The sequence below is a fragment of the Centrocercus urophasianus genome, unplaced genomic scaffold, assembly GCF_019232065.1.
Source record: "Centrocercus urophasianus isolate 14NV4802_14NV808 unplaced genomic scaffold, USGS_Curo_1.0 seq_62, whole genome shotgun sequence".
NCBI lineage: Eukaryota > Metazoa > Chordata > Aves > Galliformes > Phasianidae > Centrocercus > Centrocercus urophasianus.
Genome location: NW_024885222.1, coordinates 714,425 through 736,126, shown reverse-complemented (window position 1 = coordinate 736,126; position 21,702 = coordinate 714,425). Strand labels below are relative to the sequence as shown.

The 21,702-nt window shown below is 63.6% G+C and overlaps 2 protein-coding genes across 2 annotated transcripts; one reads left to right on the top strand and one right to left on the bottom strand.

Moving 5' to 3' along the window:
- Window positions 1-729: 729 nt before the first annotated feature.
- Window positions 730-5,835, top strand: IGFBP4 (insulin like growth factor binding protein 4). The gene is made up of 4 exons (XM_042836609.1): window positions 730-1,090; window positions 4,258-4,412; window positions 4,514-4,648; window positions 4,791-5,835. Exons 1-4 carry the CDS (start codon window positions 730-732, stop codon window positions 4,917-4,919), a joined length of 780 nt encoding a protein of 259 aa, XP_042692543.1. The 3' UTR covers window positions 4,920-5,835.
- Window positions 5,836-6,609: 774 nt separating this feature from the next.
- TNS4 (tensin 4) lies at window positions 6,610-16,848 on the bottom strand. Its single transcript, XM_042836663.1, has 13 exons — window positions 16,746-16,848; window positions 13,656-14,167; window positions 10,757-11,141; window positions 10,213-10,577; window positions 9,619-9,705; window positions 9,433-9,537; window positions 9,261-9,353; window positions 9,091-9,168; window positions 8,872-8,943; window positions 7,998-8,166; window positions 7,702-7,770; window positions 7,596-7,622; window positions 6,610-7,248 (listed from the first exon to the last, which is right to left on the bottom strand). The coding sequence occupies exons 2-13, from the start codon at window positions 14,059-14,061 to the stop codon at window positions 7,119-7,121; spliced, it is 1,986 nt and encodes a 661-aa protein (XP_042692597.1). The 5' UTR covers window positions 14,062-14,167; window positions 16,746-16,848; the 3' UTR covers window positions 6,610-7,118.
- Between the last annotated feature and the right edge of the window lie 4,854 nt (window positions 16,849-21,702).

The following is a 21,702-nucleotide window of genomic DNA, read 5'->3' as shown; positions in this document are numbered from 1 at the left end:
CCCCCTTCCCCCCCCCGCCAACGCTCCGCAGTTCGCAGCTTTGGGCGCTACGGGGCGCTGGGGGTCGGGGCAGCCCGGCCCGTGCTCGGACCTGGGCTTCAGCCGCTGTCCTGCACGGTGCAGCCTCCCAGTCTATCCCAGTCTATCACACCGCATTCTACTCCATCCCAATCTGTCCCAGTCCGTTTCATCCCAGTCCATCCTAGTTATCCCTACGCATCCTGGTTCATCTCAGTCCATCCCATCACATCCGAATCCATCCCAATTCATCCCAATTCACCCCAATCTCGTCCCAGTTTATTTATTCCATCCCATCCCACCCCAGTCAATCCCATCCCAGTCCATCCCCATTCACCCCACTCCATTCCAGTCCATCCCTTCCCACTCTACCCCATCCCCGTTATCCCAGTCCGTTCCGTTCCGTCCCAGTGGCTCAGTGCCGGGCAGCACTCCGGCTTCGCGACGGTTGCGGGGCAGCACAGGGTGGTGCGGCGGGGGTCGTGCAGAGCCGTGGGCTGCGGGATGGGGACGCCCGGGCGGCACCGAGGAGGTCGGGGCGGCGCAGCTCTCCCGGTGCCCGCTGCCGGAGCCCCGCGGTGACGGGGGCGGCTCCGCCGGTGGCCCTGGTGGCTGCGGGAGGTGTGGCCATCCGGGCCGCATAAAGCGGCCGCCGCCGCCGCCCCGCGCCCTCCGCCAGCCCGACGCCGAGCGGAGCGGCGCGGGGCCGCCATGTGCGGGGCCGCCGTGCTGCTGCTGCTGGCGGCGGCGGCGGCGGCGGGGCCGGGGCCGGGGGGCGGCGGCGGGGAGGAGGCGATCCAGTGCCCGCCGTGCTCGGAGGAGCGGCTGGCCCGCTGCAAGACCCCGCAGGGCTGCGCCGAGCTGGTGCGGGAACCGGGCTGCGGCTGCTGCGCGACCTGCGCGCTCGGCCGGGGCACCGCCTGCGGGGTGTACACGGCGCGCTGCGGGGCCGGGCTGCGCTGCTATCCGCCTCGCGGGGTGCCCCGACCGCTGCACACCCTCATGCACGGGCAGGGCGTCTGCACCGACCTGGCCGACGTCGAGGCCATCCAGGAGAGCCTGCAGCCGCCAGGTAGGGCGGGGGGCGGGATGGAGTTGGCGGGGATTTGTGCCGCCCGCGGTCGGTTGGGGAGAGCAGAGTGGGGGGCTTGGCGGGGGTTGCAGTTGGACAGGCAGCTTGAAGGTGCTTGGAGCAGGGCTGGGCTGCATGGATTCTCATGGGTCGCCTCTGTGCCGTCCTCACCTGCTCCCGGCATGGCAGTGCTGCCATTGGGTGCAAGAGGAGCACCTGCCAACAGCCCCCACCCGCTTGCAGCGTGGCAGTGTCACAGGGTCACATCTGTGCATCCTGGCACAGCTCTGGGGCCGGGCAGGGTCCGACTGTGCAGAGCTGACAGAGCAGCTCCTGTTGTGCACTGGTGACGCCGGTGCTCCGCTCCCAGGGATGCTGCTGGCACGGTTGGGAGGAAACAGCAAAGAGGCTGCAGGGCACCTGCTTCCCTCACAGACAGGTCAGCGTGGGGCCGTGGCCACAGCTCTGCATGCAGGTGGGGCAGTGGGGGCAGGGGAGCCCTGGGGCTGCAGCCCTGCTGCTGTGGGCTCTGCCTGCTGCCCCATGTTCCCATCATCGGGGTAGGGGGTGGCCCTCTGCCAGTGCACTGCTGTGCAGTGTCACCTGGGGCTCCCAGGACAGGGGATGTCCCATCTCCCTGCTGTGTCCCATCACCCGTGCCAAAGGTGTGAGGTGCCCCCTGACCCCCCCCTCCCAGGACAGACGTTGGCTGTGAGCACTTGGCACAGTGCTGCTGGGGGTCCCCCTGCGCTGCCCGTCTGTCCCCAGCCCACATCCTGCAGGAGCTTTCTGCACTCCCTGGCCCACGGCTGCACCGGGCTGCCAAACCCTGTTGGTTTTGGCTTTGCCCCGTGTAACGCAGCATTTTTTTCCCAGAGCCTTTAGGAAATGGAGTTGCAGTTTTTTCCTTTGTTTCCTGCACCGGTTTGGCTGTGCTGGGGCTGTGGGTGGCCCTGGGATCATGTGCCTGGCCAGCAGAGCCGCAGGTGGCAGGAGGGGACAGTGGGCGGCCACGAGCCCTGCGCCTGGGGCACCCTATGGGGCAGCACGGGGCGCTGCCCTGCTACCTGCACCCAGTGCTGCTGGAGCAGCGGGGCAGAGGCTGCAGCTGCATCGCTCCCTGGCACGGCACTGCCCCGTGGTGCTGCCTGAGCCCTGCTGTGTGCCCCAGGGCCGCTGCATCGGGCATCCAGGACCTGCGGGTGGCGTCTGGGGAGAACTGAGGACGTCCCGCAGCACGCACCACGAGTGGCTTAATGATGGGTTAATAGTTATGTCTGGGAAAAAGTGACTGAATGCTGCCAGCACCTGCTCTTGCCCTGTCCCGGCGGTGTCACCGGGGCTGTCGGGGCGTGGATGGGGTCCTTGAGCTGACCCCAAGCTCAGAGTGCAGCCGGCGCTGCTGCCCCCGTCCTGCAGGCGCCATCCGGGGCTCCGCTCGCTGCCTCGGGGCTCTCCTCCTGCTGGAGCGCAGTGCTGTGAATCATGTGAATCACGCCCAGCATGTGACAAACCTCATTTGTGGCTCCCGCTAATTGAAGGCGACGCTGAATGCCTTGCTTATGTCTGCTCCTGTCCTCGGGCCAGGCAGAAACCCCTGAGCTCCCGAGGCAGCACCCCAAACCCAGCCGTGGGGTTTCCTCCCCGTGCTGCTCTCTGTGCAGCCCTCGTGCTGCTGGTGGTGCAAGGCCGGTGCAGTGCGAGCTCCAGGTCTCCTTCCTGGCTCTGAGGAATTTGCTTTTCCCAGATCTTTGTGCTCCACTTGAAGGAGTTCTGCTGCCCAGCTCGGTGCAGGAGCGCTGCCAGCAGCAGGAAGGCGAGAGGCTCCTCGGCCGGGTGGGAGCTCGCCCTGAACCGCAGCCATCCTGCAGTGGGGAGGGGGCCTGGAGCCGGGGGCCGCGGTGGGGAGCGCGGTGCTGGTGCCGACGGAGCGCCGCCGTGCTGCCCGGAGGCACCGCGCTCCTGGGGACCTCAGGAAAATGTTACTGGCATCTGGTTTTATTTAACTGAGAGATTTGACACTGACAGCGGCTGGAGGGGGGAGGGGGGCTGGGCTGGGAGCGGGGGGTTCTGGTCCTGTGCCGGGCTATGGTGCGGAGCAGTGCCACTCTGTGCCCTGTGTCCCCTCCATGGGAGCAGCACTGGGACTTTGCCGTGGTGGCCCCACCAGTGCCAGGCGTCCCTGAGGAGCAGCGTCCCCAAGTGAGTCCCAGTGGCTGCAGCACAGTGCCTCAGGGATGTGACACATCGCCGTGGGGATGTGATACGGTGAAAGGGGCTGCCAGGGGTCCTGGAGTCACTCCTCAGTGGGTGTCAAGTTTGTGTTTCAAATGTCAAGGGCATGAGCCGCTTCCTGGAAAAAAAAGGACAGTTTAAACAAAAAGCAAATATTACAGTGATGGAGAAGGGTTTGCCAGCCAGGTGGGCTGTGAACTTTACCCAGGACACTGGGAGCTGCTCAGTGACCCACTGCAGCCAGGAGCTGCCGTCAGGTACACAGTGCCCGGCCCTCCTCCAGGCGCTGATACCGCAGCATCGGGCCCCTCCATGCAGCAGGAGGAGTGGTGCCTGGCCCAAAGGCATCGCTGGGCCTGGAGGCAGGGGGACCTGCAGCCCAATGGAGTCTGAGCAGCCCCGGTCTTATGACGTTCCCTCCCAGCTGCCAACATCTGGGATTGCAGTTTGGCTCCGTGTGGGCGCAGGCAGGGATGCCAAGCGCCGCCCCCCCCGGCCGGCCAGCAGGAGGTGGACTGTCCTATTCCTGGAATTCTTGCTTTCATGTCCCGGAAAGGGAGTGGGGGGCTGGGGCTGTGCACCCCGAGCAGAACCTGGTGGGGCCCCGCAGCCCCGGTCCTGCTGCAGTTTTGGGGGCTCCAGGGGTCGGCTGTTGTTCTGCATGTCCTGGGGTCACCACCCCCCCCTGGTGCCCATTGGCTGCACAGGGCTGGCAGGGTGCACCCCAGTGCTGTGCAGTGTTCCAGGCGTGAATTACAACCCTGCAATAACAGCCACGTGGAAACAAACTGTGAATGAGCAGTAAGAGTTCCTGAGAACCTTTCCCTGTGCTGTGAGGGGTCTCAGTCCAATGCTGTGCCAGGGACAGGGCATTACATGGGGGGAGCACTGGGGGCTGCCTTGTAGTGCTGAGCCCTGCTGTGTCCTTGCAGAGAAAGAGGAGATCGAGCACCCCAATAACAGCTTCAGCCCCTGCAGCATCCACGACCGCAAGTGCCTGCAGAAGCAGCAGGCGAAGCGCGTTAACAACGGCAATAAGATGCGCAGCAGCGGGAGCCCACATCACCGCGAGGAGACCCGGCCCATTGTGAGCACTGGGGGCACCAGGGCAGGAGGGGGGCTGGCAGCGGGGCGGGGTGGGGGGATGCACGGTGCCCCACTGAGAGCTCGGCTCCCCCCTCTCTGCAGGCCCAGGGCTCGTGTCAGAGCGAGCTGCACCGTGCACTGGAGCGACTGGCGGCCTCACAGACACGGACACACGAGGATCTCTACGTCATCCCCATCCCCAACTGCGACCGCAATGGCAACTTTCACCCCAAGCAGGTGGGCAGGGTGGGGGCTGCACGGCGGGGGCACTCTGCAGGGCTGGGGGATGTGGGGGGCACTGGGTTTCAGTGGGAGCTGCAGAAGCTCCTGGGCTTGTCGTGGCTCCATGGACGCTCACTGAAGCTGTGCCTCCCTTCAGTGTCACCCGGCGCTGGACGGGCAGCGGGGCAAGTGCTGGTGTGTGGACCGCAAGACGGGGGTGAAGCTGCCGGGCTTCCTGGAGCTGAAGGGGGACTTGGATTGCCACCAGCCAGCAGACAGCATGTGAGCGTGAGCGCGGCCGGGCCGCCCGCCGGGGCCATGGAGGAGAGGGGACACATCTGCCGAGCAGCTCCTGGCGCCCGTGGACCCCAGCGTGCCCCCCATCACTGCTCTGCTCTGCCCACGGTGCAGCACCGTGCCGCCCCAGCGCTGTGACCGCCACCCAGCAGCCGCTGGTGGCATCCCTGTCCCGCACAGACCCCGGTGCGGACAGACAGACACTGCCGGGTGCCAGCAGGGCTGCTTTCAGGCTGTTTCGGTGGAGATGCATAAAGGAGAAAGCAGCGCTGCACCCCTCCCTGCCTGCAGCCCCCCGCCGCAGTGCCTTCCCTGCGCCCCCCTGAGCGCGCAGCACAAGAAGTGCCTCAGCCCCCCGGTGTGGGCAGGGAGGGGATGGGAGGGGACGGACCCCCCGCTGCCACCTGCCGTCACCTGCCTTTGTGTGCGTGGGGTGGGGGCCGCAATGAGCAATAAGGACCTTCACCCCGGGCTGGGGCAGCAAGGGCATCAGAGCCCAGCTCGCGGTCGCTGCCCTCTCGTCTTCAGATGGGGTGCAAACAGGACGGGTTTCCATGTCCTGCAGGTGTGAAATGGCAGCAGGTGTGGGGCTGAGCGCGGGGTGGGTCCTGCAGGGTCAGTGCTGCGCACCGCCGCTCCTGCTGTGCTGCTGCAGTTACACACTGCCCTGCACCAGCATAAGGCCCCCCACCCCCCCGCCGTGACCCCACTGTGACCCCGCCATGACCCTGCCGTGACCCCACTGTGACCCTGCCGTCTCTTTTCTGCACTGATGCGATCGTAGTTCCCTATCGGACGACCCCATCGCTCAGGCTCTGTGTAGCACCATCCTTCCTTTTACAGTAAACTTGAAGCTTTGTATTGTTAAAAGAAAATAAGAAAAGAAAAAGCTGTTGCTGCGTTTAGTGGCCGTGTTCCCTTTCCCTCGTGACTCGGGCTGTATGGGGATGGGATGCCCAATGGGCACCTCCCACCCCAATGCTCAGAGCACAAAGCACGGGTGCTTCGGGGCAGTGCTGTGTCCCCTTTGGGGGTGACACCGTGCAGTCCCCATCATGGATTGGGGTCCTGGCTGCTTCACAGGGTGCCCCGAGCCAGACGGGCACAGTGAGCTTCCAGGAAGGACGGCGTTGGAGGCGCGCATCGCTCAGAGAATTGTTTGTTTTTTCCTAAATCCGGGTGGTTTTGGCTGAACTCCCCCCCTCCTGCAGCGCTTCCCTGGAAAAGGGATTTCAGCAAACGTAGAACTCCCACTGCGGGCAGCGGTGCCTGGAGCTGCTCCCGGTCGGGCTGGAGGGAGGCAGCAGCTGTACCCCTCCCTGCAGATCAGCCCCCGCTTTGCTGGCGAGCTCTGCAAACCGGAGCTGTTTGGGTGGGGGGGCCCGGCTGGGCGGCGCCGGCAGCGCTCCCCCCGGAGCCGCTCAGAGCCAAAGCGTTTGGATTCTGCTCCCTGATGCTCAGGGCAGCGCTGCCATAAAACCCGAGGAGCTGCAGCAGCGCTGCCTGCGGGTCGTGCAGTGCGGGTCCTGGGCTGGCATTGCTTAATGAGAACAGGTCGAGTGGAGCTCGGCCCTCCTTCGTGGCTCCTGGCCGACAGACGGACAGCGTGCTGCAGGACGGGGCTGAGCACTGCGGGCAGCAGAGCGCTGCATTTCAGTTGCTAAATCACTGCAGTGAGATAAACAATGCGCTGATTTATTGACCCCCCCCGGAGGGCCGCGTGGCACAGAGTCCGAAATGAGAGCAGCGCGGGGGGAGGAGGGTCTGCGCAGACCCAGTGCTGCAGGGCTGAGCACACTGACGTCAGCCAGGGCTCCGGCCCAAATGCGTCCCAGTTCCTTCCAAATCCCAATGCTTCACCGTCGTGAAAATGTCAGCGTTTATTTCTCAGCCTGTGGCGCTGTGAGGAGGTCGCGGTGCTCTGGGACATGGCTTTGCAGAAAGGGCAGAAGAATTCAGAGGCGTTGCGCACAGCTGTGCCGTGCTGGCAGCTCTGCCACCACCGGTGCTTGCAGAGGAGACTGGGACCTTCCAGCGCAGCCCACTGACTTCAGACACCGTGACGCTGCTCTACCGCCACAGTCCCCCCAGACCTCCCCCTCTCCATGGGGAGGGGGCACAGCGCCGTGGCTGCAGGGATGGGGCCCAGCACACCCGTCCTATCCCAGCATGTGGCAGCAGCTGGGCGCTAAGGGGCGGGCAGCAGCTTGCTGATGAGGTCGATGACAAGTGCTGCTGGCTGCACAGGGTCGTACTCCGCAAACAGGTGGCACAGGTTCTCCGAATCCATCTGGCTTTTGGCCACAAACCCGAAGATTCTTTGGAAAAGGAGAGGGAGAGGCGCTGAGCTGCAGAGGGACCCGCTCCAAACGGCCCCGGCACCGATCCCGCTCCATCCCCTCCTTGGCCCACACCCCAGTCACGTTTGCTGGGAAGGAAAGCGGCCGGGAGAAACATTCTGGCAGCATTGCATCCTCCAACAAGGAAAGGAAGAGCCGCGCTGTTGCCTGTGCCTGGGGGGGCAGGGGCCAGGCGGGGTCCCATCTGGGGGCACAGAGCTGAGCCCCTCACCTCCCCTGTGCTGTCAGGTCAGAGCCCCCACCCATCCCCACTTCAGCCACCCCCGTTTCCAAGCGAGGGTTCTGCATCAGGGTCGGGCTCTCACCTGGAGGATTTGCAGTACTTCTGCCACCTAAAGGAAGGGGAACATTTCAGGGTCAGCTCTGCACAGCAGCTCTCGCCCCACTGCCCCCTCCGTGCCCCACACTCACTTCCTGCTCTCAGGGTCCATCCCGCAGAACCGGACGGCACTCAGTGGGTAGTGCCGCCTGAAGAACACCCTGCGGGGAGGGGGCACAGTGTCAGGGCGGGGGGCACCACGGGTTTCTGGGATCTCAGACCGACGCACGGCCCCATAGCATCCCAGCACCGCTGGACCACCGCCACCCGCTGCACTGAGAGCAGCACTGCGCGGTGCTGTGAGCACAGGGATGTCGCAATGCAGCTCTGCGCTGCAGAACGCGTGGAGCACTGCAAAGCTGAGAGCTGCCCTGCCCTGAGCCCCCACCTCCTCTGCACGTCCGTCAGTGTGACGCCCTGCTCCGACGCTCTCAGGCGGACCAGGGTGGGTGTGGGCAGCGGATCCAACTCCAGGGTGCAGGACGTGGCCTTCTGCACAGCCGGGGCTCCCACCAGCGTCTCCGTGCTCACCGAGCCCAGGTACAGCGCATTGCACTCTGCGGGAACAGCACAGTGGGGTCAGCACCCACTGCATCCCTACAGCATCCTGCGGCATCCCTGAGACATGGGAGCAGTGCTCCTAGGTCAGGTTCAGTTCTGCTGACAATGAGAGACTGGGGGACGTGGAAATTCTTTGCGAATGTGCATTCCACTTTACTCAAATGCTTTGTGCTCATTGTTTTAAAAGTCAAAACGTTTAATTTTTGGTTTCTAAATGTCAGATCTGGCTTTTCTTCCCCTTCTGTTTATTGCATACTTCTAGTAATGAAAAGCAGAAGCCCCCCAGGCCAGCTGACAGCTTAGCGCTGGCTGAAGACATGACATTTGGGGCTGACTGTGCTGTTCCTGGTCAGGCTGAACTTTTCCATTTGCCAACTCGTTGTTCAGAATTTCCAGCAGTGACCGCACTGTGACACCAGCGCTGCCCCAGCCCCGCTCCCACCCGCAGCTCCCACCCACAGCTCCCATCCCCCCCACTGGCGCCCTCGGCGGAACCCAGCGATGGCTCCAAACAGCCCCTGCTCCCCATCCCTCCCCTGGGAACCCCCCCTTTCAGTGCCCAGAATGAAGGCAATGGGGAGAGAGCCTTAAAAACTGGAGGCGGTGTGAAAGCGGAGGACTTTGGGGTCAGCATCCGCCTCGGGACCTCAAGAGCTGCCTTCTCCTGCACACCCACAGCTCAGCACCGCTCCTGCGCTCACCTGCGGATCTCTTCAGCGGGGACTGCGTGGGGCCGGGGCCGCAGTCGGGGCCGTCCTCTCCATCCGTGAGATCTGCGCGGGGCACAGATGGAGCAGCAGCGCTGCAGGTTGGGCTGCTCCGTGCTCACGGCTTGGCGTGGGCCGAACGCCTTCTGACGCTCAGAGCAGCGCAGCACGGGCTGGGACAGGGGGGCTGCAGAGCACTGCGCTCACACCTACCTTGGGCAGGGATGCGCAGCGCGCAGGGCAGCGCCAGCGGGGTGATGGCGTGCTGGTACACAAAGGCAGGCAGGCTCCCTGCAGCAGGGCAGATCAGCACTCGGCCCCACACGGTGCCCCGGGGATTGCGGGAGGAGGGGCACGAAGGGGGGCTGGGGTGGCATCCTTACCGAAATACAGCTCCTCGCTGGCGCCCCGCAGGTGAACCCCTTTGGCCGAGGACTCGATGAGGAAATGCCGGACGAGGTCGCTGCTGTCGTCACCTTTGGGTGGCACGGAGGGGCTGTCAGCGCTGTGAGGCTGGGTTCAGTGACACCCCCGTGCCCCCCGCCGGGCCCCCACCTGGAGCGCCAGGAACCTTCATGGCCAGCCCGAAGGAGCCGCGGTATGACGTGCTGTCCCGCACCAGGAATGCGCCCGGCTCCTGGTCCTGCAGCAGCTGGATGGCTGTGGGGCACAGTGGGGCTCAGCCTGGTGCAGGGGGTTCCCCACCCCAGGCACAGGGCTGCCCCAGGCGCCCATCCTCACCTCGGTCCCTGCTCATGGTGGGCTTGAACCAGAACTTGGAGGTGTCCATCACGAACTTCAAGGTGGGCTGCTCAGCCCGGAGGGGACCTGCAGGGGGGTGAGCAGAGCTGGGGACCCCAACCTCTGTGAGGAGCTGCCGGGGGATCGCTCCCTCCTGCTGACCTGCAGAGCTCTCCTGCTTTTCCCACGAGAATCCCAATTAAACCCCCATGTCTGGAGAGCTGCCTCTGCTGATCTCCCTGGAGCACAACGGTCCCATTGTCTGCCCCTGAATGAGGGACCTCACAGACCTCGGTACCTCTAATGTCCTCCAAAGCAAACGGGAACCCCATCCTCCTCTCCCAGCTCCAGGCCCCACACCAGTGTGAACCGACAGAACTACGGCCCTCGCTTTCAGCTGCCATCAATGAGTGCATCTGCACCTCCAGTGGGACCAGAGCATTGCTGGTCCCCCCCACCTCCCCAAGCAAGGAGTTGCATGCCATGGGGATGCCCTGAGGTCCCCCAGCTCCAGCATGTACCCCGCATTCTTCGCGTCCATCCCCCATAGATGAATTCCCCCCCAAGAGCTGCCCTATATAGCAGAGCACTTACTGTCAGGGACGCAGGTGAGCGTGGGTGCTGACAGCGCGTTGTTCAGGGTGCTGAGCCCTGGGCTGGGCTGCACAGGGGCTGGGGGGGCTGTGCTCAGGCCGGGGAGGGGTATCCCACCTGGCTCCAAGCACCCATTGACCAGCAGCACCGGGACATCGGGGAGGATGGAGGGTGGGCAGCTGCTGGCCTGGCCCTTCAGGGAGAGGCTGGGTGGGACAGGAGAGGCTGCAGGAGGGCGCGGGGGGCACAGAGCTTCTCCAGAACGAGATCTGGTGCCAGGTGATGATGTCTGGGGGCTGCCCACAGAGCCGGGGGGGGATGGGCAGGCGGCGTCGGGGTCACTGGCGTGGAGCGAGTGGGTGCTGCTGCAGGAGGAGGGAAGGAGGGAGGCATCAGGAGGGGCTGCAGGGCTGGGGCACGGCACACGCATCTGCCCACAGCCACCCCACCCCACTGCCATCACTCCCACCCTAATGGATAAGGGCTGGGGGTACCCCATCCACCCCCACCGCCTGCCTGAGGCGGGGCACAGGGCTGCGCTCACCTCCCAAAGACATAACTGGTGTCAGAGCCGGGGCTCATGGAGAGCAGGGACACCTCGCTGCCCCTCTGCTGCGCCCTCACTGCCTGCATGGGTTTCAGCAGCTGGTCGGCACCCGGTGATGTGCGGGGGGAGATGCTCTGCCCGGCTTGAGGAAGGGGCACGGCGATGCTCTCGGACACGGAGCAGCCCGGGGGGGCCGAGCGGGGGCTGTCGGGCCGTGCAGGGCTGGAGAACACCACGCTGCCGTTGGTGCAGTGCCCTCTGGGTGCTGCTGCGGGGGGCAGGAGGCCGCTGCTCTGGGGAGACCTGGAGAAAGGGCTGGGGGAGCCCTGCAGCACCTCGGTGCACTTGGCTCTGGTCGGTGTCATCTCGATGTACTTAATGTCTGGAGGCAGAAAGAGAAGGGCCGTTACAATCCAGCGCCTGTTGGGCCCCAACCCCAACCCCCAGTGCTGGCAGCTGTAGGAGGGTTACATGCAGCCACGTCTGCCAGACCCCCCCGCTGCCTGCCAGGACCTGCCATGGGTGCTCCCTGCGGCAGCTGCTGTGTTTGTGTCTGACTCAAGGGAAAACCATCCAACCTGACGTCAGGCTGGGGGGGGCCCGGCCCGCATGGTCCCCCCTCACTCCGATGCTTCCCAATGGGGAGGGGCTGCACCTCACAGCCTCTTTGCTCGCTCTGCTTTTGCAGTTGGGGCACACAGCATGGAGCAGCCACCTGAGCTCAGGGTCCCATGAACAGCGCTGCACGACCCCCCCCCGCGGAGGGGCTGCGCACCGCAGGCGCTGGATTTCCACCCACGTTTCCTTCTGCATCCCCGAACACGCCGGCACTCCAGGCCGAGCCAGCAGAGCCTGCAGCAGCAGGCAGCGGGTTGGGGCTGCGCTTCACCCCCCGCTCCAGGCGCCCCGCTCTGAACATGCCCAGCTTTGTCCTCAGCGCCTGCACCGTGCTCAGCCCTTCTGAGCCGTGCGCTGCAGACAGGAGAGCCGTCGTGCAGCGTGGCTGCATTCCCAACGTGGTGTGGGCAGTGGGAGCACGGGGCTGCTCAAAGCATCAGCACACAAACACTGCTGGCTGGGCACCGTCAGCGTGTCCCTCAAAAGGAAAAATACCCTCCTTTGAAGAAACAACTTCATGTTCCGGGCTGGTGAAGCCCTGTGCCTCCCACTGAGGCTCCTGCTTATCAGGTGTGGTTAAACCTCAAATATTTGCTCGGGCTCTTGGCACGCTGCTCAGCACCAAGGAGCGGCAGCAGGAGCACGGGGTGGGCTGAAGGGCTGCTCCCTGCCAGCACCAGCAGCAACCCAGCCCTGCTCCCAGGCGGTTCCATTGCCGCTGCGCGATGGAAACTCCTGCCACGTAGAGGATCAAAACCCACACTGTGTTTCCCATCAGAGAAGAGCAAAGCCCTCCCACGTGCCTCCGGGTGCAGGCAGCCTCCTGCCAGCCCTGGCTGGTTTGCAGGAGCTGAGTGGCACCTCGGGCAGAAAGGAGGGTGTGTAAATGGTTTGGAAAGTGCCGCAGGGTCGGTGCGGTGCTGCGTGTCGGCTGGGGAGGAGATGGAGCCCGAGGGGTGGGTGCTGCCCACACTGCAGTGCAGCAACGAAGCCTATACAGAAAAAGAGCTGCTAGGACAAAATGGAAGCCAAAGTGAGGCTTTTCCCACCAAGCACAGGGTCAGACTGCCAGCTGCTCGGCCCACATGCAGTGCCAGCTCTCCCACTCCAGCAGCATGCTGCCTGCTGGGGGCCATGGGCAGGCACTGCTGCCCACCTCACTGCCCAAAGTAGCAGCAAGAGGAGAAAAGGGCCCAACGTGCACTTTGCCACAGCCCTTATCTGCAAGGCCACCCCTCCCATTTAGCGCAGCACGAGGCGCAGCCGCATGGGGAACGCCCAAACCCCGTGCTGTGCCCACATGCCGCACCCTGCGCGCCCATTCCCAGCTCCTTGCTGCCCAGCTGGGGCTCAGCACAAACCCCTCATCCTCTCCCAACCCCACAGCACACACACGAGTTCCCAAAAGGAGCCAGGGAGAACTGGTCTCCCCACACCCTTAGGCCCGAAGGGTGGGATGTTATCTCTGGAAGGAGCGCTGCAAGCAGATGCCCATGGCATTCTGGTGCCTAAGGTTGCAGCTGGGCACTGTGCAGCCTGGCTGCTCTCAGCCAGGTGCTCCCACAGCAGCACACCTCCCTGCACAGCATCACAGCCTCCTCACTGCACAGGGCACCAGCACTGCACAGATGTGGGCAGAGCCCTGGGGTTGGGAGCAGCACAGCACCAGAGGGGGAATGATGCACTGCAGAACTGCTGGCATGGAGCACCCCAGAGTGTGAGCAGGACTGGGCCGTGTGTTCTGCTCTGTGCTGCAGGGATGGGGTATGCTGCTGGAGGAGCACGCAGCCCTGGAAATAGAATTTCCCTGACCAAACGCTGGAACATCAACAAGGGGTGGCTGTGCAATGAGCAGCGCCTTAGCCCAGGGCTTTGGAAATCCAGCTCCAGGTTCCAATGTTCTGTGGGTGAAGGGTGACCCATGAACGGCCCCACCGCCCTCCTGCAGGGATGGGGCTCTGTGGGGTGAGGTGTGTCACTGCCCATCTGCACTCACTGCTGCCAGCAATGTGGGCCAGGAGCTTTCAGAGAGTGACACATCCCGTTCCTCATGGGAAATTCCTTCTCCAAACATAGGGGAGCAAATATTAGCCTTGATTAAAGGCTGCTCTGGGGTCCCACTGAGTATGTGAGGTGTGACATTCTGGGGGTGAGTGGGCACCCAGCCCCTCCTCCTTCCCATCACACACCGATGTGACACAGGTCCCACTGAGGACATGGTTGCACCCACACCATCCTCATCCTCAGCCCGAGGTGGGAGCCCACAGCCCCTGCCCACCTGCTGCCTCCACGTCGTGCTGCGGGGTGCCAGCAGCGTCCCCCCGAGCAGCAGGCACAGCCGCCTTCCTCGGCTGGCAGGAGAGCGGCTGGAAGCTGGGGTCGAGCTCCAGGATCATCCTGTTGAGGTTCTCTATGGAGATGTCCAAGATGGGCGACCCGAGATGGGCGCTGGGCTCCGTGCCCACGTCCTCCTGGTGCAGGGACGGCTCCTGCGGTGCGGGGTGACCCCCCTGCAGCCCCCGGGTGGGCAGCGGGGCTGCGGCGCAGCGCACAGCACCAGGCTCAGCCCAGGCGTCCGTCGAGTAGTAGGAGCACGGGGCGGGCAGGCGCGGGGTGCCCTCCTGGGACGGGACGCACACACTCTGCCCCACGCGCAGCACGTGGCTGTGGATGACCTGGGACATGGCTGAGCACCGACCCTCCTCCTCCTCCTCCCGCTGCTGCCGCTCCCGCGTCGGCCCCACGGAGCCGGGGCTCCTCCTCGGCCCACAGCTCCGGCAGAAGAGGAATCTGAGGAATGCAGGAGAGCAGTGTTACACGAGGCGTGCGGGCAGGGGCCGGCTGTAGCAGAAACTGCGAGCGAGAGCACAAGGCGGTGCAGGAAAAGGCCTGTCCTGCTCTGCACCACCTTCACTGCATGGCTGGGTGAGGGCAGGGACAACCGCTGTGCAGCCCAGGATTTGGCAGCATGAGAAGCTGCATTAGTGCTCATTTTCTTGTAACGAGTGAAATGCAGTAGTGGCCCCTGGGTCGGGGAAATCCCCGCTCCCAGCGGCTGCACCAGGCACGGACAGCAACAGTGGCTGCCAGCAAATGCAATGGGGAACCTCGGTCTTGCACCTCAGGCCAAGGAAAACCGTCCTGCCCCGTCACAGCAGCGGAGGTGCAGCATCCCAGAGCTCAGGGGCAGCTCAGCTCTCGGGCAGCGCCGCGACCGCTGGGGGGACCCGGAGGACGTCACGGCCAGGAGCTCAGGGCTGCCTCACATCCCGCGGAGCAGCGCGAAACGCAAACACCGCAATGCACCTCCCAAAATATTTGCCCTTTCTTGCACCAGGCCCGAACGCCTGACTAATTAGCTCGCCTATCTCCGGCTGATTAACGCTGGAGTCAGAGGATTAGGGAGCAGACACGGCGCTCCGTGGGCGGGGGCCGCGCTCCGTTCCGTCACGTCTGGCGGCAGTGACTCATCGCGGCCGCGGAGCCGAGCGATGCCCGGCGGCACCTGAGGGCTCCTCTGCCCCAGCCGCGCGGGCTGAGCGGACCCCCATCCCCACCCCCACCCGCCCAGCAGCGCAGGCCGGGAGGGAGCGTTTGCTGAATAGAAAGGAAAAGTCATCCCAGGTCAGAACCGCGAGCCCGGCCGAGCGAAAATTGGATTCCCCCGCGGGGAGCGGAGCTGCCTGCCTCGGTCAGCGCCCGCACGGCGCAGCTGGGTTTAATTTCAGTAGGTACAGCAGTAACGTGCAGCACGCACGAGCCGGCGGCGCTTCCAGGAGCGCACGGCCGCGCTGAGCCCCTCGTTTTCCCCGTGCCGGATGCTGCTGACGTTCAGCCGCAAGCATCTCCTGCCCTCCCATGATGGAAGCACGGCCTCACCCCAGGCCCTGCGGCTGCCAGAGCTGCCCACAGCACTTCCCGGGGCTCCGGAACGCCCTACGCGTGGCCCAGCACCGCTCTGGGTCTGCGTGGAAGCACCAGAGGAGGAACAAGGCTTCTGCTGGAGGAAATGAAGCGATAACGCCCGCACGTGGGCAGAGCATGCCCTGCAGGCACCGCAGAGCAGCAGCCACACGGAGCCCCACGTGTGTGGGACAGTGGCCTCCTGAGCGTCCTGATGTGGGACCTTGGGACAGACATCTGAGCTGGGACGCAGAGGGGACCAATGCAGCATGTCAGCTTCCAGGCCTGGGGGGGTTGTCCCCACAGTACGAGCCTGGGACGCTGTCAACAAGGAAGAGCCTTGAGACAGTCTGACCTACAGAGCTCAGCACACCCAGCTTAATGACTGTGGGGCTGCTCAGTGATTGCTCCAATGAGCAGGGCGTGCTGCTGACCTGAGCAACACAGCTGCCACGGTCACAGTGCTTGGCCTGCAGACACAGAGCTGCACAGCCCTGCAGCTGCGGGGGGCTGCACTGGGACCAGGGGCAGTGGGTGCCCAAGGAGGGGCAGTGCACCCCAGTGAGAGCTATTGGAACCTCAGCAGCAAACAGCATCACGCGTTTCTGGGAGGTGGAGTGGTTGCAGAGTGGAATCACTGCTCCAGTTGCTCGCCCCCTTTCCCTCTGAGGACCCTCTCCTCCCCTCCAGGATCCTTTATCTTCCCATGGTGGGGCTGCACCTCCAGAGGAGGTCTGTCCAGAAATAGATGGTGTTGGCTAATCCCAGGAATGCTTGCGATGAGTTACGGGAACATGAGACCTTCTCTGGAGCTGCAGCCCAGATTCCTCTTGCTGCCCAGATTCCTGCAGCCTGCAGGCAGGTCTCCCTGGCAGGCTGTGTCACAAAGCCTTATTTCACCAAAAGCTGCAGCTCTGGGGGCTGTCCCCCCACAATTTAGGGGTGCTAAGGGAAGGGGCAGGAAGGGAGCTCTGCAGGGGACCCAGAAGAACTTTAAGCATATCACTGTGCCCACAATCCCACCACACAATCTATAAGGATCACACCGATGCCCCCATGTGGGACAGGACCCCAGGACAGGATGAGGACCTCCTCACAGCCCCCCACATCACAGCACTGCCTTCCTCACACCCACTGCCTGCATGGGGGGTTGCAGCCCGCAGCCACTCGCACAGCTCCCACACAAACACTGCCCGGATCGCCGGGCAGCAGCATCACAACAGCACTGCGACGGCGCTGGGAACTCACGGCCGAGGAGCTGCGCGGCCCCAACGCACAGCGATTGCGTTCCCCCACCCCACGAGCACCGCCGGGCAGCGAATAGCGCCGTGCTGAGCAGGAGGGAGGGAAGGGACGGAAGAAAAACAACGTAACCACAACCAGCGCCAGCAGGGAAAGCTGAAAGAACTGAAACAAAAGCACAGAGAGCGCCGAGATGTGCCCCGAAGGCGGCTCCGCACGGTACCTGCACTGCAGCCCTTCAGCCCCCGATCCGACACAGCCCCTCCCCGAGCGCCCGGGATATAGGGCCGCTCCCTCCCACCGGGCCAGGTGTGCTGCGGGAGGGGAGGGGAAAGGAGGGGAGGGGAAGAGAAGGAAAGGGAAGGGGAAGAGAAGGGAGGGGAGGGAGGGGAGCTGCGCTGCCCTCTGGCACGGCGGGCGGGGCCGGGCGCTGCTCGTCCTGCAGCACGCGAGGCATCGCCTCGTGTGACCCCAGGAGCCGCCGGCGCTGTGCCCCCAGCGCTCAGACCTGTGTGCTGTGCGGGGTTAAGGCACACACGTATCCATACAGCACCCGGCGCTCAGTGGGGATGGGTGATGACAAATAATCCCCCAGCAACTCTCCGCAGCGCCGCCCGTTTTGCCCCGGGGTCGTCCTGCTGGGCACGGAGCCACGGAGCTGCATGAACACCCCGCGTCTGCAGTGCCCTTCCTCCAGGAAACCTTCCGCTCTGCTGCCCAGGAATGCTTTCAGCTCACCGCCACGCCGCAGAGGGACCCTTTGAAACGCCCGGTTTATCAGGAAGCACATCATATAAAATCCCATTCCTTTTTAATTCCTCGAACTCCCTTTACGACCTTCCCGACATTTTATTTATTTTTTCCTGCCGTTACATCCCTGGGCAAACATTGCAGCTCGCAGCCCTTCCTGCCGCGCCGCTCCCCCCGCACAGCAGCACCTGCAGGGCAGCCCCGGCTGAGCTCCCCCAGGCCCAGCAGCGCCCAAATGCTCCGTGCTGATCCCATCCGTGTGCTGCGGGCTCTGTGAGGCCTCTGTGTCCCCGGGTGAAGCAGTTCCCCCCGGCTGGGTGTGGGATTGCTGCTGCTGGGGGCGCTTTCAGATCGCGATCCTTCATTCCCTTCACGCTGCCCGCGGTGCCATTCACAACGCGGTGCCATTCACGCTCCCTTTGTGCGCGGCGCTCCGGGCTCTTCTGGGGGACAGTTGCTATAGGGGATGGCTGTGGTGCTGCTGACTCCTCCCAGAGCGGTGTGGGACCCTCAGGAAAGCAGCCCAAGCATTTTCCCTTGGCCTCTCTCCCGCAGCTCAGCCGAGCTACAATCCCTGCCTGCACTCTGCTTGCAGCACAGAATTAACGGGGTGGGCAAAGCACACAGACCTCCAAAGACCAAACACCCTCCATGCTCCACAGCTGTTACAGCCTGATTAGGCTTTTACCTTAATTACTCTCATTGCCAAGTTGAGGTGAATTGGCTCCGATGTTTTGGGTTTAAGCAGTGAGGGACACGTGGATTGACCTCCCCAGCTGAGGCAGGCTGCAAAAATCCCAGTCTGTTTCAGCCGTGTGAGCAGATTGCTGCGCAATTGGGATCGTGGAGGGTTTCTAAGTGCATGGTTACATCTTTGTGGAATTTGAACAAAGTAAACATGCAGATACCTGTGAGCTGAGACAGCAAAGGGCCTTTCAAAGGATATGAATAAGACTTGGGAGCACTTCTCTGGAATTCACGTGTGCAAATGTGGAGAAAAGGTGGAGAAGGAGCACCTCGGGCAGGATGTCGTGCTGCAGTCTGTGCCCAGTGCCTGCAGTCCCGTCCCACATCCCCCGTCCCCCCTTGGAGATGCACGGCAGCACTGAGCCCCATGGCAGGGCAGGCTGCAGCAGGAGAGCCCCCACCGCCCCCCAGGGCTGCAGAATAGAAGAAAAGGCACTGAGCACTGAAACGCTGACTCGTGGAAGTGAAATACCCACAGCAACTCTGGGCACAGAGCTGGGTGATGCTGGTGTTGGTGAGGACCTCAGCCTGGTGCAGGCGGCCCCCGGTGCCCCCCAGCAGCCCCACATCTGTGCCGTCACCGCTTCCTTCACCAGCAGCAGGTGAGTCAGCTCCACTTGGAACACCGACGCGTTACGCAGAGCGCTGACGCAGCCCCGCGGATCCCCGGCTTGGGGCTCCTCAGCCGCCTTTTATGGAAAAAGGACTTTTTGTTTTCCACACCTCAGAGGCAGATTTTTGCAGCTCCAGCCTCCGCCGTGCCTGGGAGCACAGGAGACACCCGTGGATGGGCCTGGGGAGGGCGGGAGCCGAACTCTGTCCCGTGCCCTGGATGCACTCTGTGCTCCTGGAGCAGCTGCACGTGCACTCGTGTGTGATCCAGAAGCCTCTTGTTTCTGCAGGCAGTGCTGCAAGAAGGCCTGAGCTCTGGGTACAGCTGGTGGCAGCCTGCAGCTGAATTATGACGGCAAAGTTTTCTTCTCTGGAGGGAGACATGTCTGAGCTCTCATGTTGGGAGGAAGAAGGGAATTAAATGGAGCCCCCCTGCCCTGCCCAAGCAGCGGCCGTCCTGCAGAGCTGCGTTTGAAGCCCACACCATCAATTTTCCCTTTTCAAGAAATGACACCTCTGCAGCCCCATGGCAAGGAACCGTGAACAGCCTTTGTCTCACAGCTGGCGTCTTTGTTATCAAGGTGAAGCCAGCGAGAACAATTGCTTTCCACACTTGCTTTTCCTCTCTATCTCAGCATTGTTTGCACACACTGTAGTGCCCCACACCAGCAGCTGATAGGGATTGACAATTGAAGTGAATTGTACCCATATTTGCTCAACGGAAGACCTGTAAGCCCTACAGCAACAGGGATGGGAAAAGGATTCCAGGCACAGGGAGCAGCACTAATTACAGCTTTTACTGATAATAGCTGGGGGGAGCGGGAGCAAAAGTGACGGCACAGGAAGGGGAAAGGTAGAGCCAGTGTGTATGGAGGGCCTCCAGATGGGTGCAGCAGCCAAGGGATGGAAGAAGAATGGGTTGATTATTGCACGCTTTATTGGGATGGGGAGACAGTGGGAACCGCACACTGCTCAGGGGCTGCAGGCCTGTGCCGAGGGTGGGAGAGCCGAGATGCACTCTGGGGTCCATCCCTACATGGCATCTCCCCATGGGACACTGCAGCACAGGCACACCTTGCTGAGCGGGATTCAGCCAGAGCCACGGTGGGCTCCTGCATGGCTCACGTTCCAATAAGCCCACAATGGTTCCATGGCTCATCTGCCTGGGAGCCGACTCACAGCTGCTGACATTTGTCACGCCGAAGCCATTCTGATACTGGTGGCAGCAGCTCACACCTGCAGGCCGGTGCTCCGTGTGCTCTCCCCACAGCCTGCGCTGCCTCTGCCTTCATCTCGGGTTCCGCAGGGATGCCACGGGCTCTCACTGCTGTCCCAGCCACGGCAGCTCCCCCATAACCTCCCAGCACACGTATCAGCAAAGCATCGGTGCCTCTCACTGCTGTGTGAGGCAGGCAGACACCAGCGGGGCAAAATACCTCGTTTTGGGTGCAGGCAAGCCGGTCACTGCTCCTCTGTTAAGATCTGCTGCCGGCGCTGCCCAGGAGGGGTTGGGAGCTGGAAGAATATCGCGGCACCTCCGCACCCAGCGCTGCACCGCGAGCCCCGGGGCTGCGAATGGCTGCCGTTCAAGGCGGAAGGAGAGGAAGCTGCTAATGGACTCCGAAGGAGTCGCAGCCGTTCTCCTGGGGGAGAGAAAAAGCTGCGCGCCGATCAGCAGCGCTTCCACGCTGCGCTCAGCCAACTGCTACGGTCACAGCTCCAGAGCGGGGAGACGCGCAGCTGCGACCGCACGGGACAGAGGGCAGCTCGGGCCGCGCTCCTTCCATCCCCGCTTGGCGGCTGCTGGCGGCGGGGTGCGCCTTGCGGCCCTGCTTTGCGCGCCCGTGAACGAGCACGCGCGCGGCCGCGTTCTCTCCCTCCCTCCTTCCTGTAACGGAGGGGCACCCCGCAGCGCCACAGCTCGCAGCAGGAGGAAAGACTCGGCTCCTACAGCCAAGAAACCGCGGTGCCCGCAGCAGGCTGAAGGCAGAGCGCGGCCGTTCGTCCGCGTTAGCAGCGGGAGTCCCGTGCTGCCGCTCCCGTTATCGCCGCCCCGCTCACGCCGCGCAGAAACCACAGCGGTGCCGCGCGAGCTCCGCAGCGCCACCGCGCGGACAGCGGGAGGAGTCCTCCAGAGCTGCGGGAAACGGAACGCGAAGCGGCGGAGGGCAGCGCGCAGGGAACGCGAGGAGCACCGGGAGCTCCACGGGAGGCGCGAACGGCCGCCCCCAGCCCGGCTGTGGGCAAACACCGCGCAGCTCCGTCCGTCAGCGAGAGCCCCACGGCGGCCGCCGCCCCGCTAAAGCTCTTCACGCCCTCTTTCCGTCAGGGGGCGCCGCGCGGCAGCGGCGTTCGCGGAGAGGGTGAAGGGCGCATGCGCGCTCTGCCCGGCACGTGGAGGCGGGACCACGTAAATCGCGCGAAGCCGTCGCAGCTTCCTGCTGTGCGGAGGGCGCCCCCCTGCGGTCAGGCGGTGCTGGGGGCTCCCTGCGGCTGCGCCCCGCCTGCTGCGCGGCACGGAGCTGCTGGGTGTCGTTAACGGGCGCACACGTGCTCCTCTGTTATCCCGTTACTTCTGCAGGATTTAAATGGAATCTTTTTAATTTTCCTTTGTGGCGCATGTAGGGCCCATCCCTGCACCCACATGGTTGGCATCAGTGATGCAATCCAATCCAATCTGTGGGCAATGATACGATTCACGTTCAGGATGTGGCCTCGGCTCCTCCAATGGCAGCCCTAACAGAACCAAAGGGCTGCACTGCGCAGGTCCTGAGCACCTCTTCTGCTGCAGCTGAGCCTCGTGCACAATTGTCTGCTTTATTTATCATTGCGCTGCTGGGTTTTTGTCTGCTCAGGCGTCCTTTTGCTCGTGGCAGGAATTCCTTGCTCCTTGCTCACATCCTGGCTTGTGATGATATTTGGATAACACGAAGCATCCTTACCTCCTGAGAAGGGCTGTGTGTTTCTGTCTCTGTTGAGTGCTTTGTGTGGGGAGCAGCGGGTTGGCAGAGTCCCAGAGAACAGAATATTGAAGTGTTTTTGTATGAGGGCGTTGGGAAACTTCCCTTGAT